The 13420-nt window shown below is 40.7% G+C and overlaps 1 protein-coding gene across 1 annotated transcript in view; it reads right to left on the bottom strand.

Annotated features, from left to right (window-relative positions):
* The window catches only part of heatr5a (HEAT repeat containing 5a), a 55829-nt gene that overhangs the window by 27382 nt on the left and 15027 nt on the right, over positions 1-13420 (bottom strand). The window contains exons 7-14 of the mRNA XM_085442519.1: positions 13238-13398; positions 12915-13164; positions 11841-11996; positions 10275-10525; positions 9948-10059; positions 8923-9075; positions 8511-8610; positions 8288-8397 (exon numbers count right to left, since the gene is read on the bottom strand). Coding sequence (XP_085298645.1) covers positions 8288-8397; positions 8511-8610; positions 8923-9075; positions 9948-10059; positions 10275-10525; positions 11841-11996; positions 12915-13164; positions 13238-13398 — 1293 coding nt within the window. The remainder of the gene's footprint in view (positions 1-8287; positions 8398-8510; positions 8611-8922; positions 9076-9947; positions 10060-10274; positions 10526-11840; positions 11997-12914; positions 13165-13237; positions 13399-13420) is intronic.

The raw sequence follows: 13420 nt of genomic DNA, 5'->3' as shown, positions 1-13420 counted from the left end.
GAACAGAAGCTCAAATTAGCAGAAAAGAGGTGAAAACAGCAGAAGAGGGTGAGATTTGTGCTGATAAGAGGTGAAACTGCGGAACCAATCAGAGGTACTGCTTCTGTCTGCTTCATCAGGCTGTGTACTTGTATGTATTTCTGCCATAGACTGTTAACCAGAATCTGAGGTCCATATTAGAAAAGCTGCTAAAATCATTAAACTTTGCAGAATTGTAATAAATTATCAATATGAATTACCGGTCTGTGATAGTGTATAAATTTGTAGTTAAAAAAAAAAACATGTGGGCCAAGGTGGAATCGAACCCACGACCTCTGGTCTGAAGAGCGGTGTCATTACCAATCGCGCCACCTCTAAGGGGGCGGGCGCTTTGAAAAAAAGGGTGATGAGGAGTCAGAATTAGATCGCGGTGAGACGCGAAAAACGCCGTTTTTTGGAGTTACAAAACGTCGTGTAACTCAAAAACTAGGTGGGATAGAAGCATAATTCTTGCACTGGGTGAATCAGCGGACTTTGGTGTACTTTGACTGCGATTTACATAGCTCTTTGTATCTCCGTCGCGGAGATATGACGAGAGAAGAAACGGCTTCATTTTCGGAATTTGAAAAATGAGAGGAGGACAGATTTCCACCCCTCAAACAAGTCTAACTCATCTCAGAACGGTAATAGGTGAGAAAATAATTCTTGAATTGTGAGTGTCAGGAGTGTCTGAAGATATACAGGGACAAGCCTCATGTCTTAACTTTGCTTCGTTAAGGAGATATGACGATTTGAAAATGCCTTCAGTTTCAGTATTTCAGCTCTGAGTTTCACAACCTCCCCATAGACTTTGAATGGGGAGTTTTTAGACCATGTGTCACTTCGAGGCAAATTGTGAAAAAAACGTAACTCTCACAATAATTATAGTGACACTGTCTTAAAGCCAGCAAAAATACCTACGTTTTGATGTATAATTTGTGGAAGTTGAGTGGAAATTGAGCGAGTAGCAAGGAGTTGTTCAGACATGAAGAGAAAATTCAGAACGGACGAGTGTGCAGTGGGAGTTAATTGCATAGCAACCATAGCAACACATGTATTTTCTGAAAAATCACAAAGTTGTAACTGAAAACTTAAAGAGTCACTAGAAAAAATTGCATTTCCTGCGAAAATGCTGTGTGGATGCCTTACGCTGAAGATTTCTGCTGAAAAAAGCAGAAAAAGTTGAAAAAACAAAAAACATTGCCCTGAGCGAGATTCGAACCTGGCCTTTCTGATCTATAGGCGGCGTCTCACCTTACTGGACCAAACTGATTCTTACAAAGAAGAGGTGGAGAGACTGACAATTCTGGTGAAATTAGCAGAAGCTGCTTAGTATTGTGCTAATAAGAGGTGAAAAGGCTAAACATTTAGCAGAAAAGAGGTGAATCAGAAGAAGTTCTGCTGAAAAGAGGTAAAGAAGCAAAAAGATGAGTTGAAAAGAGGTGTAGAAGTGCTTGCTGAAGATGGCTGTATGTGTAATGACACACTGGAGAGTGTCAAGAAAGCAGAGCGCATGCAAGCAGGGAACATGTGTAGCAACTGTCACAGGTAGGATTCGAAACTCTGCCCCCGGGTCTCACGGCAGCTGCCCTACCCTCTGAGCTAGAGCTGGGCGATATGAGATTTTTTCATATCACGATATGTTTTTTTCATTTCAGGCGATAACGATATCTATCACGATATAAGCCAAATAACTATATTTGTAAGATTTAAATGTGCCGTTGCTCACAAGTAAAATGTGAAATAATCAGCAGCTTGTTTTTATTTAAATATTTATTTCCCATAATAAGTTCAACAGGGTAGATGTACTTAAGGAACATGAGACTTTTTCAGATAAATAAAGGCAAATATTGCAAACTACACACAAGGCAGCCGCTAAAGCGTTTAAGTTTCAAAATAGAACAAACGAAACAGACTAAATTGTCAATTCCACTTAGAAACAAAATATTAATTCTAAAAATAAATCTTAGTTTGTTTTACAGAAGAACAGACAAAACTGACTAACTTTTGTCAATATCAAATAAACTGAGAACTAAAAGGAAATTCTCAATCTCTCCTTGTTGTATAGCTGAGCTTTTCAAACAGTTTTAACAGTTACTTTAGTCTGACAAAAGCCGAATGACGAATTAGCGCTTCCAGTCAGAGACTGAGGCTACGTCCACGCGTACATGGGTATTTTTGAAAACGGAGATTTTCCGTTTTCGTTTTAAAAATAATCCCGTCCACACATAAAGGCAGAAATGAAGGAAAACGCTGCTATGAACATGCCAAAGCAGCAGGTGGCGCTAGATTCCTAACCGTGCAGAAATGTTGGCCAATCAGAAGTCTAGAAGCCTCGGTGGGAAAAAGTAAACAAAGCTGGGGCATAGAAGCAGAACCGAGTCGTATGTGTGGAGGGACAGTAACTGTGTGTATATGTAAGCATTTAAACACTGCAGAGAGTAGAATTAACAGTAACAGTATTGTAGAAATTCATTTCACCGAAACAATAACGTGGCGCACAGTGTGACGCATGCACCAGTTTATTGTATTTCCAGACTTGCTTTCGGCACAATTTACAGTGCACGCTACTCTGTTTTTTGTCAGACTTGAAATAGCCGAAATACCTTCACACTACGGAACTTCTATGGCTCTTCCGTTCGACAATCTCTCCGGCATTGCAACCATCATCTGTTTTCTCTTCGGTCACGCTCGGTTGATTTTTCTAGTCGGCACACTCATTTCCTCCATTACGCGCTGGCTCCATTACCCGCTGGCTGCTTCCCAAACAAACACACGTGTGGCTTGGCACTTGTGCTGTACGTAACAAGTCACGCGACGTGACGCTGCGGCTGTGATTGGTTCGGCTCTGCGCTACTTAATTTGGATTGGCTGACCTTTTTTTTTTTTTTTTTTTTTTTTTTTTTGAGGACAAGAGCGGCGAGGTCTATCGCGATAGCTTAATTTCTCTATCGAGTAAAAGTTATATCGCGATACATATCGTTATCGTTCTATCGCCCAGCTCTACTCTGAGCCAAATGAGTTCTGGTCTCAAGCAAATATATGATGAGAGAGAAAATGTGCACTGTGGAGCAGAAGCTCAAATTAGCAGAAAAGAGGTGAAGAGGAAGAACTTTGTTGTGAAATGAGGTAAAGAAACTGAAATTTGTGCTTAAAACAAGTGAAAAAGCTGAACTCTGAAATCCTGCTAAAACAGTAGTAGAGGCTGATATTTTTCAGCTACTCACTGAGCCAAACTGGTTCTCACGTAACTGAAAAAAGGTGGAAAAGCTTAAAATTCTAATGAAAACAGCAGAAGAGGCTAAGTGCACTGTGGAGCAGGAGCTCTAATTAGCAGAAAAGAGGTGAAGAGGAATAATTTCTGCTGAAAAGAGGTAAAGAAGCAAAAAGCCGAGTTGAAAAGAAGTGTAGAAGCAGAAGTGCTTGCTGAAGATGGCTGTATGTGTAATGACACACTGGAGAGTGTCAAGAAAGCAGAGCGCATGCAAGCAGTGAACATGTGTAGCAGCTGTCACAGGTAGGATTCGAACCTCTGCCACCGGGTCTCACGACAGATGCCCTACCCTCTGAGCCAAATGAGTTCTGGTCACAAGCAAAGATATGATGAGAGGGAAAATGTGCACTGTGGAGCAGCAGCTCAAATTAGCAGAAAAGAGGTGAAGAGGAAGAACTTTGTTGTGAAATGAGGTAAAGAAACTGAAATTTGTGCTTAAAACAAGTGAAAAAGCTGAACTCTGAAATCCTGCTAAAACAGCAGAAGAGGCTGATATTTTTCAGCTACTCATTGAGCCAAACTGGTTCTCACGTAACTGAAAAAAGGTGGAAAAGCTTAAAATTCTAATGAAAACAGCAGAAGAGGCTGAGTGCACTGTGGAACAGAAGCTCAAATTAGCAGAAAAGAGGTGAAAACAGCAGAAGAGGGTGAGATTTGTGCTGATAAGAGGTGAAACTGCGGAACCAATCAGAGGTACTGCTTCTGTCTGCTTCATCAGGCTGTGTACTTGTATGTATTTCTGCCATAGACTGTTAACCAGAATCTGAGGTCCATATTAGAAAAGCTGCTAAAATCATTAAACTTTGCAGAATTGTAATAAATTATCAATATGAATTACCGGTCTGTGATAGTGTATAAATTTGTAGTTAAAAAAAAAACATGTGGGCCAAGGTGGAATCGAACCCACGACCTCTGGTCTGAAGAGCGGCGTCATTACCAATCGCGCCACCTCTAAGGGGGCGGGCGCTTTGAAAAAAAGGGTGATGAGGAGTCAGAATTAGATCGCGGTGAGACGCGAAAAACGCCGTTTTTTGGAGTTACAAAACGTCGTGTAACTCAAAAACTAGGTGGGATAGAAGCATAATTCTTGCACTGGGTGAATCAGCGGACTTTGGTGTACTTTGACTGCGATTTACATAGCTCTTTGTATCTCCGTCGCGGAGATATGACGAGAGAAGAAACGGCTTCATTTTCGGAATTTGAAAAATGAGAGGAGGACAGATTTCCACCCCTCAAACAAGTCTAACTCATCTCAGAACGGTAATAGGTGAGAAAATAATTCTTGAATTGTGAGTGTCAGGAGTGTCTGAAGATATACAGGGACAAGCCTCATGTCTTAACTTTGCTTCGTTAAGGAGATATGACGATTTGAAAATGCCTTCAGTTTCAGTATTTCAGCTCTGAGTTTCACAACCTCCCCATAGACTTTGAATGGGGAGTTTTTAGACCATGTGTCACTTCGAGGCAAATTGTGAAAAAAACGTAACTCTCACAATAATTATAGTGACACTGTCTTAAAGCCAGCAAAAATACCTACGTTTTGATGTATAATTTGTGGAAGTTGAGTGGAAATTGAGCGAGTAGCAAGGAGTTGTTCAGACATGAAGAGAAAATTCAGAACGGACGAGTGTGCAGTGGGAGTTAATTGCATAGCAACCATAGCAACACATGTATTTTCTGAAAAATCACAAAGTTGTAACTGAAAACTTAAAGAGTCATTACATGAAAACGGTAACAGATATGAAAAAGCTGAATCACACAGGAATAGCCCAATCATCTGAGAACGTTTTAAAGTTTGAATGGAGTTTCTAGGTGAAAGTATGAGGAAGTAGTTAAGTTTCAAAGACAAGCAAGTTTTAGCAGAATTGTAGAAGTTTCCCATTCATTTCAATGGGACAAATTAAAGGAAAAAAGTGTAATATTTTAAAAAGTATAATAGTAATAAGTACCAAAAGATATAGCAGTCGAAAGCAGAAATAGCAGAACAGTTTAGAGTTTGAATGGTAAAAATCGGCTGAAAACTGAGGGAGTAGTTAAGCGGCAAAGAAACGGAGCAACTAGAATAATAAAGGATAAAGAATAAAGAGAAACAGGATCTCAATAGTGTGGATGCCTACGGCATCCACCCAACTAGAAAAAGTTGCATTTCCTGCGAAAATGCAGTGTAGTGGAATCTGAAAAGAGCAGAAGAAGGAGAACTATGTGCTAAAAACACTGTGTTGAAGCTGCACTCTGCTGAAAACTGCTTTATTTGAAAGGGTACACTGAAGAGTGTCAAGAAAGCAGGGAGAGTGAGAGGAGGGAAGATGTACGGCGAGGACAACAGGTAGGATTTGAAGCTGAGCCAAACTGGTTCTCAGGTGACTGAAAAGAGATGAAACTGAAAATTGTCTTGAAAAGAGGTGAAGATGCTGAAAATTCTGCTGAAAAGAGGTGAAGATGCTGAAAATTCTGCTGAAAAGAGGTGAACTTTTTGAACTTTCTGCTGTAAAGAGATGAAGAAACAGAAAACTGTTCGGAAATGAGGTAAAGAAACTGAAAATGTTGCTGAAAACAGATCAAGAAGCTAAAAATTCTGCTGAATAGACATGAATCAGCAGAATTTCTGCTGAAAAGAGGCGAAGAAGCTAAAATTTGTGTTGAAAAGAGTTAAAAAAGTTGAACTGTTTATTGAAATTTTTTTGTCATAAGTGGGATTTGAACCCGGGTCTCCAGCTCTGAGAACGGCTGTTCATCTCACTGAGCTAAAACACAGCTCACCCTGGCGGGCAAAACCAGTGATCACACTTGTAATGTGGTCCATTGATTTTAATGGGCCAAAAAAAATGGCGAAAAAAAGCTTAATATCTCGAAAAGTATAACAGTTATGAGCACCAAAAGATATAGCAGGCATTAGCAGAAAGAAAGAAAGAAAGAAAGAAAGAAAGAAAGAAAGAAAGAAAGAAAGAAAGAAAGAAAGAAAGAAAGAAAGAAAGAAAGAAAGAAAGAAAGAAAGAAAGAAAGAAAGAAAGAAAGAAAGAAAGAACAGTTTAAAACTTGAATGGTGAAAATTGGCTGAAAACTGAGGGACTAGTTAAAGAAATTGGCAACTAGAATAAATTTTATTCTAGTTGAAAAATTGCATTTCCTGCAAAACAGACTGATGAGCAGTCAGAATTAGATCGCGGTGAGAGGCGAAAAATGCCGTTTTTTGGTGTTACAAAACGTTGTGTAACTCAGAACGTAGGTGGGATAGAGGCATAATTCTTGTACTGGGTGAATCAGCAGACTTTGGTGTACTTTCACTGCTCTTTGTACCTCCGTCGTGGAGATATGACGAGAGAAGAAACAGCTTCATTTTCAGAGTTAGAAAACTGAGAGAAGGACAGATTTCCGCCCCTCAAACAAACGTAATTCATGGCTCAACGGTAAGATAATTGTGAAAACTGCTTCCACTGTGAGTGTCAGCAGTGTCTGAAGATATATTGGCACAAGCCTCATGTCTTAACTTCGCTTCATTAAGGAGATATGACAATTTGAAAATCCCTCCCGTTACAGGATTTCAGCACTGAGTTTCACAACCTCCCCATAGACTTTGAATGGGGAATTTTCAGACCTTGTGTCACTTCGAGGCAAATTGTGAAAAAAACGTAACTCGCACGATAATGATAGTGACACTGTCTTAAAGCCAACAAAAATACCTACGTTTTGATGTATAATTTGTGTGGGTTCAGCGAACATTGAGTAAGCAACAGGAGTTTGTTCGTACATGAAGAAGGGATTCAGAGCTTAGAGTGCACGCACTCAAACTCTCAGTCCATAGCAACGATAACAACCCATGCAAATCCTCATAATTCATACAAAAGTTAAAAATTAATTTAAGGGAAACGGTAGAACTTATGGAAAAGCTGAATTAGACAATAGTAGCAGAAGGACAGGAGAATAGTTTAAAGGTGGAATGGTGGTTCTAGGTGAAAGTATGTGGAAGTAGTTAAGCTTCAAATAATGCCACTTAGAGCATTTTATGGGATGTCTGCCATTCACTTCAATGGGAGCAGAAACTGGATGAAAAACTTAATATAGCAAAAAATATAACAGTTATAACAACCAAAAGATATAGCTGGAAAGAGCAGAGCTGACAGAAACTGTAAAAATTTGAATGGTGATAATGGCATAAAAACTGGGGGACTAGTTAAGCGGCAAAAAACGTACGGAAGCAACTAGAAAAAGAAAAAGAAAGAATAAAGAGAAACAGGATCCCAATAGTGTGAATGCCTGTGAGGCATTCACACTATTGGGATCCTGTTTCTCTTAATCAGGTCAGGTCCTTAGTGTGGCAATAAGGACCTGACCACATAGTTCATACTTTTGACACACTTTGTTCCCCAGTTGCTGCTTTTCCAATCCCAGGCTGCAGCTTTTCAGCTGCCAGCGACACATACACATCAACCCCCAGATCCCAGCACACTCCTTTGAACAGGGGAGGCCACAGCCTGCCACATACCCCCATCGCCCGATCTAGGCCGGGGAGTCGTCCAGCCTAGCCTACCCACCCCCAAACATCTGTGTCCCCGGCCCATGGACCAGCGGCAGGGATGAGTGGGACCAGGGGTCCAACCGCATCACCAATGTAACGGGAATGACAGACCCGACCACATATTTCACTGGTTTACACACTTTATTTCCCGGTTGCTGCTTTTCCAATCCTAGGCTGCAGTCTGCAGATGTGCCCAAGCCACACCCTGCCACAATTGGTTTTTAAACATCCACATAAAAATATATATAACTGAAATAATCAATATATTTTTTGTAGCTTTGTCTATAGGGTTATTCATGGATGCAAAAAAAGAAGAAAAATTGTGATAATAAAAGGCAGAAACAAGAGACTTTAATCAAAGGAAAGGAAAGAAGGCAATGAGATACAAAAAGAGGACAACAGGCAAAAAGATGCAAGTCAAAGGAAATGAAAAGAAGAAAGAAAATAAGTGCAAAACAGTATCAGAGGTGAAGCATTACCCTGGTAAGTTTGTGGATGCAGTAGAGCAAGCAGCTCATATACTCTCAGCCTGTAGACGATGGACCAGCTCTTAACTGAATTGCCATAAGACCTGAATAGAGCAGGCAACCTGGAGACATAAATAAAAGGATACTAAGACTATATAACTGAAAATGACATTAAACAAATTTTTTAACATACATTTAAACAATTCTTTACAAGTAAAATCAACGAGGCACTAACTTGGTAAGCAGAGCCACAGCACAGGTTAATGGTGTGAGTAGACGGCTGATGACTTCATCAGTCACAAGCTCTCTACAGTGCTGCAGCAGGTTCTTCATCGCTGTTCAGACACACAGTTGAGAGAAATTTTAACTTTCTTTCTTAATCACACACACACACACACACACACACACACACACACACACACACACACACACACACACCTCTCTTATGGTGACATCTAATTGACATCTAATTGACATAATGCTTTCCCTAGCCCCTTACCTTAACACTAACAATGAAAAATGAATGCCTAACCCCTACCTAACCATAACCCAAATTTAACCCTGTCACTGAAACCACATTTGGAGTCTCAAAAATGCCTTCCAACTTGTGGAGACACAGATTTCTGTTTGGCAGTGAGTGTACCAACCACTGAGTGCTCCAGAACGTCCTTCGAGTGTAACCTGCCACGTGAAGTAGTCCCCACGTCGGAGCTCCATCTCCTGCTCACGAAGTGAAGCAGGAAACACACATCTCCACAGTAGAAGCAGGCGGGGCAGATGGTGCTCCACCACAGCTGGACCTATAAACACAGATTAATACACAAGGCACAACAAATTCCTATCAAATCTTTCATCTCTCCAGATACAAGCTCTCCAATCTACCACAGGGCCTCCTCGGAACACCTCAATGTAGAGGAGCAGCAGCTCTGAGCCCATTCTAAATAACTGAATTCCTTACTGTGTTGCTAAAGGAAAGCCCATCCACCCCTCAGAGAAAGCTCATTGCTTGTATCTGAGATCTCATTCTTTGGAACTAACAATAATAGTGCTAATACAGTTTGACGGATTTATTGCATTTCTCACCCGAACATTTGAAACACTTTTATAATTCAAAAAAAAAAAATAAAATAAATCATTACACTTATCTGTTTTAATTTAAGAATGTTCTGCTGGTCAGTTACAATAAATTGGAGATTTGGAGCAACAGAGAGAAAAAGCAGGAAGTGGAAGTAATTATTAGGCATGTTTGTCTCACCATCCACTTCCCTGCCTACTCTGCTGGTGCATCAACAGCAAACTACAACCTATAAAAATTTACCAGTCAACAGCTGATGGTAGAAACAGGTTACTGAATAAACTCTTTGGTGTGACAAGGGATTTAATCAAATAAAATGTTAGTTCAAAGTTTAATATTATATTGTTATATTAGAGAAGAGGAGATTTTATTGTGGTACTAGATGAAATGATGTCAGTCATGGGGACCTGTATACCATGAATTTCTTTCAGGGAAAGCAAAACCTTTCAAATACTAATATCCCCTAAAGAAGCTGCAATCTGTAAGGGCATGCTTCTACTCCATCTCAAACACAATGGTAATGAAGATGTTTGCAGATCTTCACAGTTTCCTCTGGTATGGTGCAAGAAGATTTAGAGTGTAGTTCAGCAGTTTTACCCAGCGTGATTAAAGAGGAGATGAGCAGCCAGCCAGCCTGAGTCCTCTGGAGAGAAATCTGACTGTTCTGAGAGGCTGAACGGAGGAGGTCTTCTGCCAGATCCAACACCATCTACACACATAGATACACAACATAAATAATAACAAAGTGGAGCTATCAAACAAACTCATAAACAGGATTTCAGCAATAAAAGTAGTAGCCATGAAACTGTTTCAAAATAAAATTGACAAAAGCTTCAAATCACTCTAATGATGATGTGGTGATGCAATTCTGAAGATGTGTATGGCAAAATGTTCAGTGTAATAATGTGGTGCCAGTGTACACACCTTGTCCTTTGTGTGTGGAATTCCAAGTGGGCAGTGCTGCACTGCTGCCACCAGGGCAGCAATAGCAGCTCCATACCCAGCTACAGCGTCGGGTGAGGATTTCAGTGCCACTAGACGTTCGACGCAACAGTCCAGGAGGAGAGAGCAGTGAGACGGCATAGCCATGGCAACGCAGCGCAGGCACCAAGCAGCAGCCAGCCTGGCCAAGGTGGCTGGGTGAAGGAGGACAGAGATCACCGTGTCCAGGAGGGCTGGATGCATGAATGGGAGAGACAGTCAGTCATACGCTGAGATTTTGCAGGACTTACGTCCACCTTTGTGAATACATTTGTAAATCACATTTCTTACATCACAACAAGTATTTTATTTGCCAGCTACTCTGAAAAGTAATCAGCTGCAGTGAGATGGATGTACTCCAACTTCACCATCTTAAGCTGCGATGGTATTAGGTTCTTCTCTGTAGGTTCAGTGTGCTCAGGGGTATAGTGCAGTGGAAATGCTCCCAAAATTTTGAGATATATTAGAGACATTAGCCAATATAAAAAATAAAATAAAAAACACTGTTGTGCTTTGTTCTACCTCCAGTATGACCATCTCAAAGTCTTGGGAACATTTCCAGCTAGAAGAGGAGCACCCTTAATCAGCAATGTACAACTGGAGTTAGTATCCACCTCACAGCAGTGTGGAAGATGTTGCATAATATGTGATGCATAGAGAGACACAGAGGTGGTTACAAAGAAAGAAACAAAGAAAGAAATATCTAAATTAAAACTGCAAGCAGTGATAAGAGGGCTTTTGCACTTTGGTGCACACCCTGGCTTGCTGTGGTCGAGCTGTGTTGCGATCCACCTTTGCTATAACTGAGCCTGGGAACTCATTGTTGTGGGCAGACTGATGGTCTGCTATGCCCACTAAATGGTGGTGGAGAATACCCACTAATTATGCATCCGCTCCTATATATATCATGAACAGAACTACCAATGAATTTTATATACATGGGATGATAAGATGTTCATTAAAGTACAATAGAAATGTTTAATTTTTACTGTGAAACATCATCAGTGTTTGAAGTTTATTCATGGTATCACGGATTCAAAAAAAATCTCTTAAATCCCAGGAGGAGTTTGAAAAAGTACAAGTGGTGGGAAATGCAAAAAAGATGTCAAAATCAACTATTAAATTCAAAATGGGGGACTTATGGCTGGTCGGGTTTAGGACATCAATCCAAAATAATTTTTGTGTCTCTTAGGATGTTACATGGGTGTGCCAAATTTCGTACATGTATGTGAACGACAGAGGTGGAGTTAATTGTTTGCAAATTTATAGGCGCTATGGAAGCATTCTGCACTGCACATATCTAAGACCAATAAAATACACAAGTTTTCACAAGACCTGATGTATGTGCAAAAATTTTTAATGGGATTTTGAGCATGGTTAAACTGTCAACAAGGTGACTCGTTTCCCTGAACAACAATAAACGGAGCAGATACAATAAGCCTTTTGCACTGTCAGCGCTCAGGCCCTAATGAGTGTCTTTAACACTATAGAAAAACACATCTTGCAGACCTGTGGTAGTGTCTGTGAGCAGGGGGGCCGCAGAAGATCCCAATCCCTGAACCAATGCTCCCATTTCCAGCAGGCAGCAAACCAACATGTGCTGACTGGCTGAGACATCTGCAGACGAGACTTTGGTCTCCACGTTCCTGTCAGTCAGAGCAGCATCTAAACACACATCATCAAAAACATGCATACTTTTACTAACACTTAATAAATAATGACACTGTAAATCAAATGGCTTCAGAAGCCAGTTACACCAAATATGGATATGGATGTTATTTCCTTTTTTATTTAGCACATTTTACTAAATAAATCTGGCAAAACAATACCCCAGCAACCCCAGCCCCATTTTCACCTATATAAGGTGATTCCTGTGCATCCTACAGGAATTTACAAGTTGATAATAACTTCACTGAAAAATTTGATAGGTGATGTGTCATAAAAGCTCAGATTCTCCAACATTCAGAAATGAAGGTCAAGATTATCACTGTAAGACTGTCAACGTTGGGGGGGGGAAAGTGTTGCTGTTACTTTGTTTTAGCTACTGGCTGTACTTTGGAATACAGTTGTTCTCACATCAGGTTTCAGGGGTGTTGCTCCCAAGAGACAGTTGTATTTGTTTGAGTAACACAGTGAACTTAGCTTCACATTTGGCCTAAACGTACCACAAGGTTGTTATTTATAATACTTTTCATTATCAAAATGGAAAATATTCATAATATTTGGATGATTCTTCAGCTTCAAATGTTCAAAAATAGTGGGAAAAAAAGAGTTACTCCCAAAAGTCAAAATAAATTCTAGAGTTCAGAAAAAAACAAGGTAACAAATCTGATACAGCAAAAATTCACATCTGAGAAGCTAGTACCTGTAAAATTGTTTATATTCATATGCAGTGACTTTAATCAGTTGGTACAACTGATATTTTCCTATATGATTTTTAGCATTATTTCCATAATGTTCCTTCAGGAGCTATTCTAGCAATCATAACATGCTGTTATTGAGTGAATTATATATATATATTTAATACATTTGTCTAATACAGAGAAGACAGCCATATACAGAATTTCCTTTCACCATGCTCACCAACTGCTCGTTTCTGTGTGGCCACAGCGAGACAGAGCTGTTTTACAGCGTTGATCTGGGCCTTCTCTCCCAGCAGAGACCCCAGAGTGCTCCTCAGGATAAAAGAGACACACCGACGCGTCACTGCAGCATCAGCTGGTGTCTGCGTTGCCCTGACGTGTGACGCCAGCTCCATCAGCAAGGACAGGAAAGCAGGGAAGTTGGCTTCAAGCCAGGAGCTGCCCAAAGTGGAGACAAACACCACGTAGGCCTGAGAGGCAGGGGAGAGTGAGTTCACAACAAACATCTAAATAGCATGATTCCATGCTGTCACTGTGGTTCACCTGTGTAACTCCGATGCGGACGTCCTTGCTGACAGAGCTTGTACCCTTGAGCATGTCTCCACTGGCTCGGAGAAAACCCCCTCCACCCCGCAGAAACCCTCCAGACAGTAATTCCATGACCTCCTCCAGAGAGCCTTGACTCCGAGCACCCTGCCTGGGGGCTGCAGGGGAGGAGGGGGGCAA

The sequence above is a fragment of the Copadichromis virginalis genome, linkage group LG19 (assembly GCF_057382275.1).
Source record: "Copadichromis virginalis isolate Kocher_CV1m ecotype Utaka linkage group LG19, C_Virginalis_male_GT1.1, whole genome shotgun sequence".
Classification (NCBI taxonomy): Eukaryota; Metazoa; Chordata; class Actinopteri; order Cichliformes; family Cichlidae; genus Copadichromis; species Copadichromis virginalis.
This window is presented reverse-complemented; position numbering and strand designations above follow the sequence as displayed.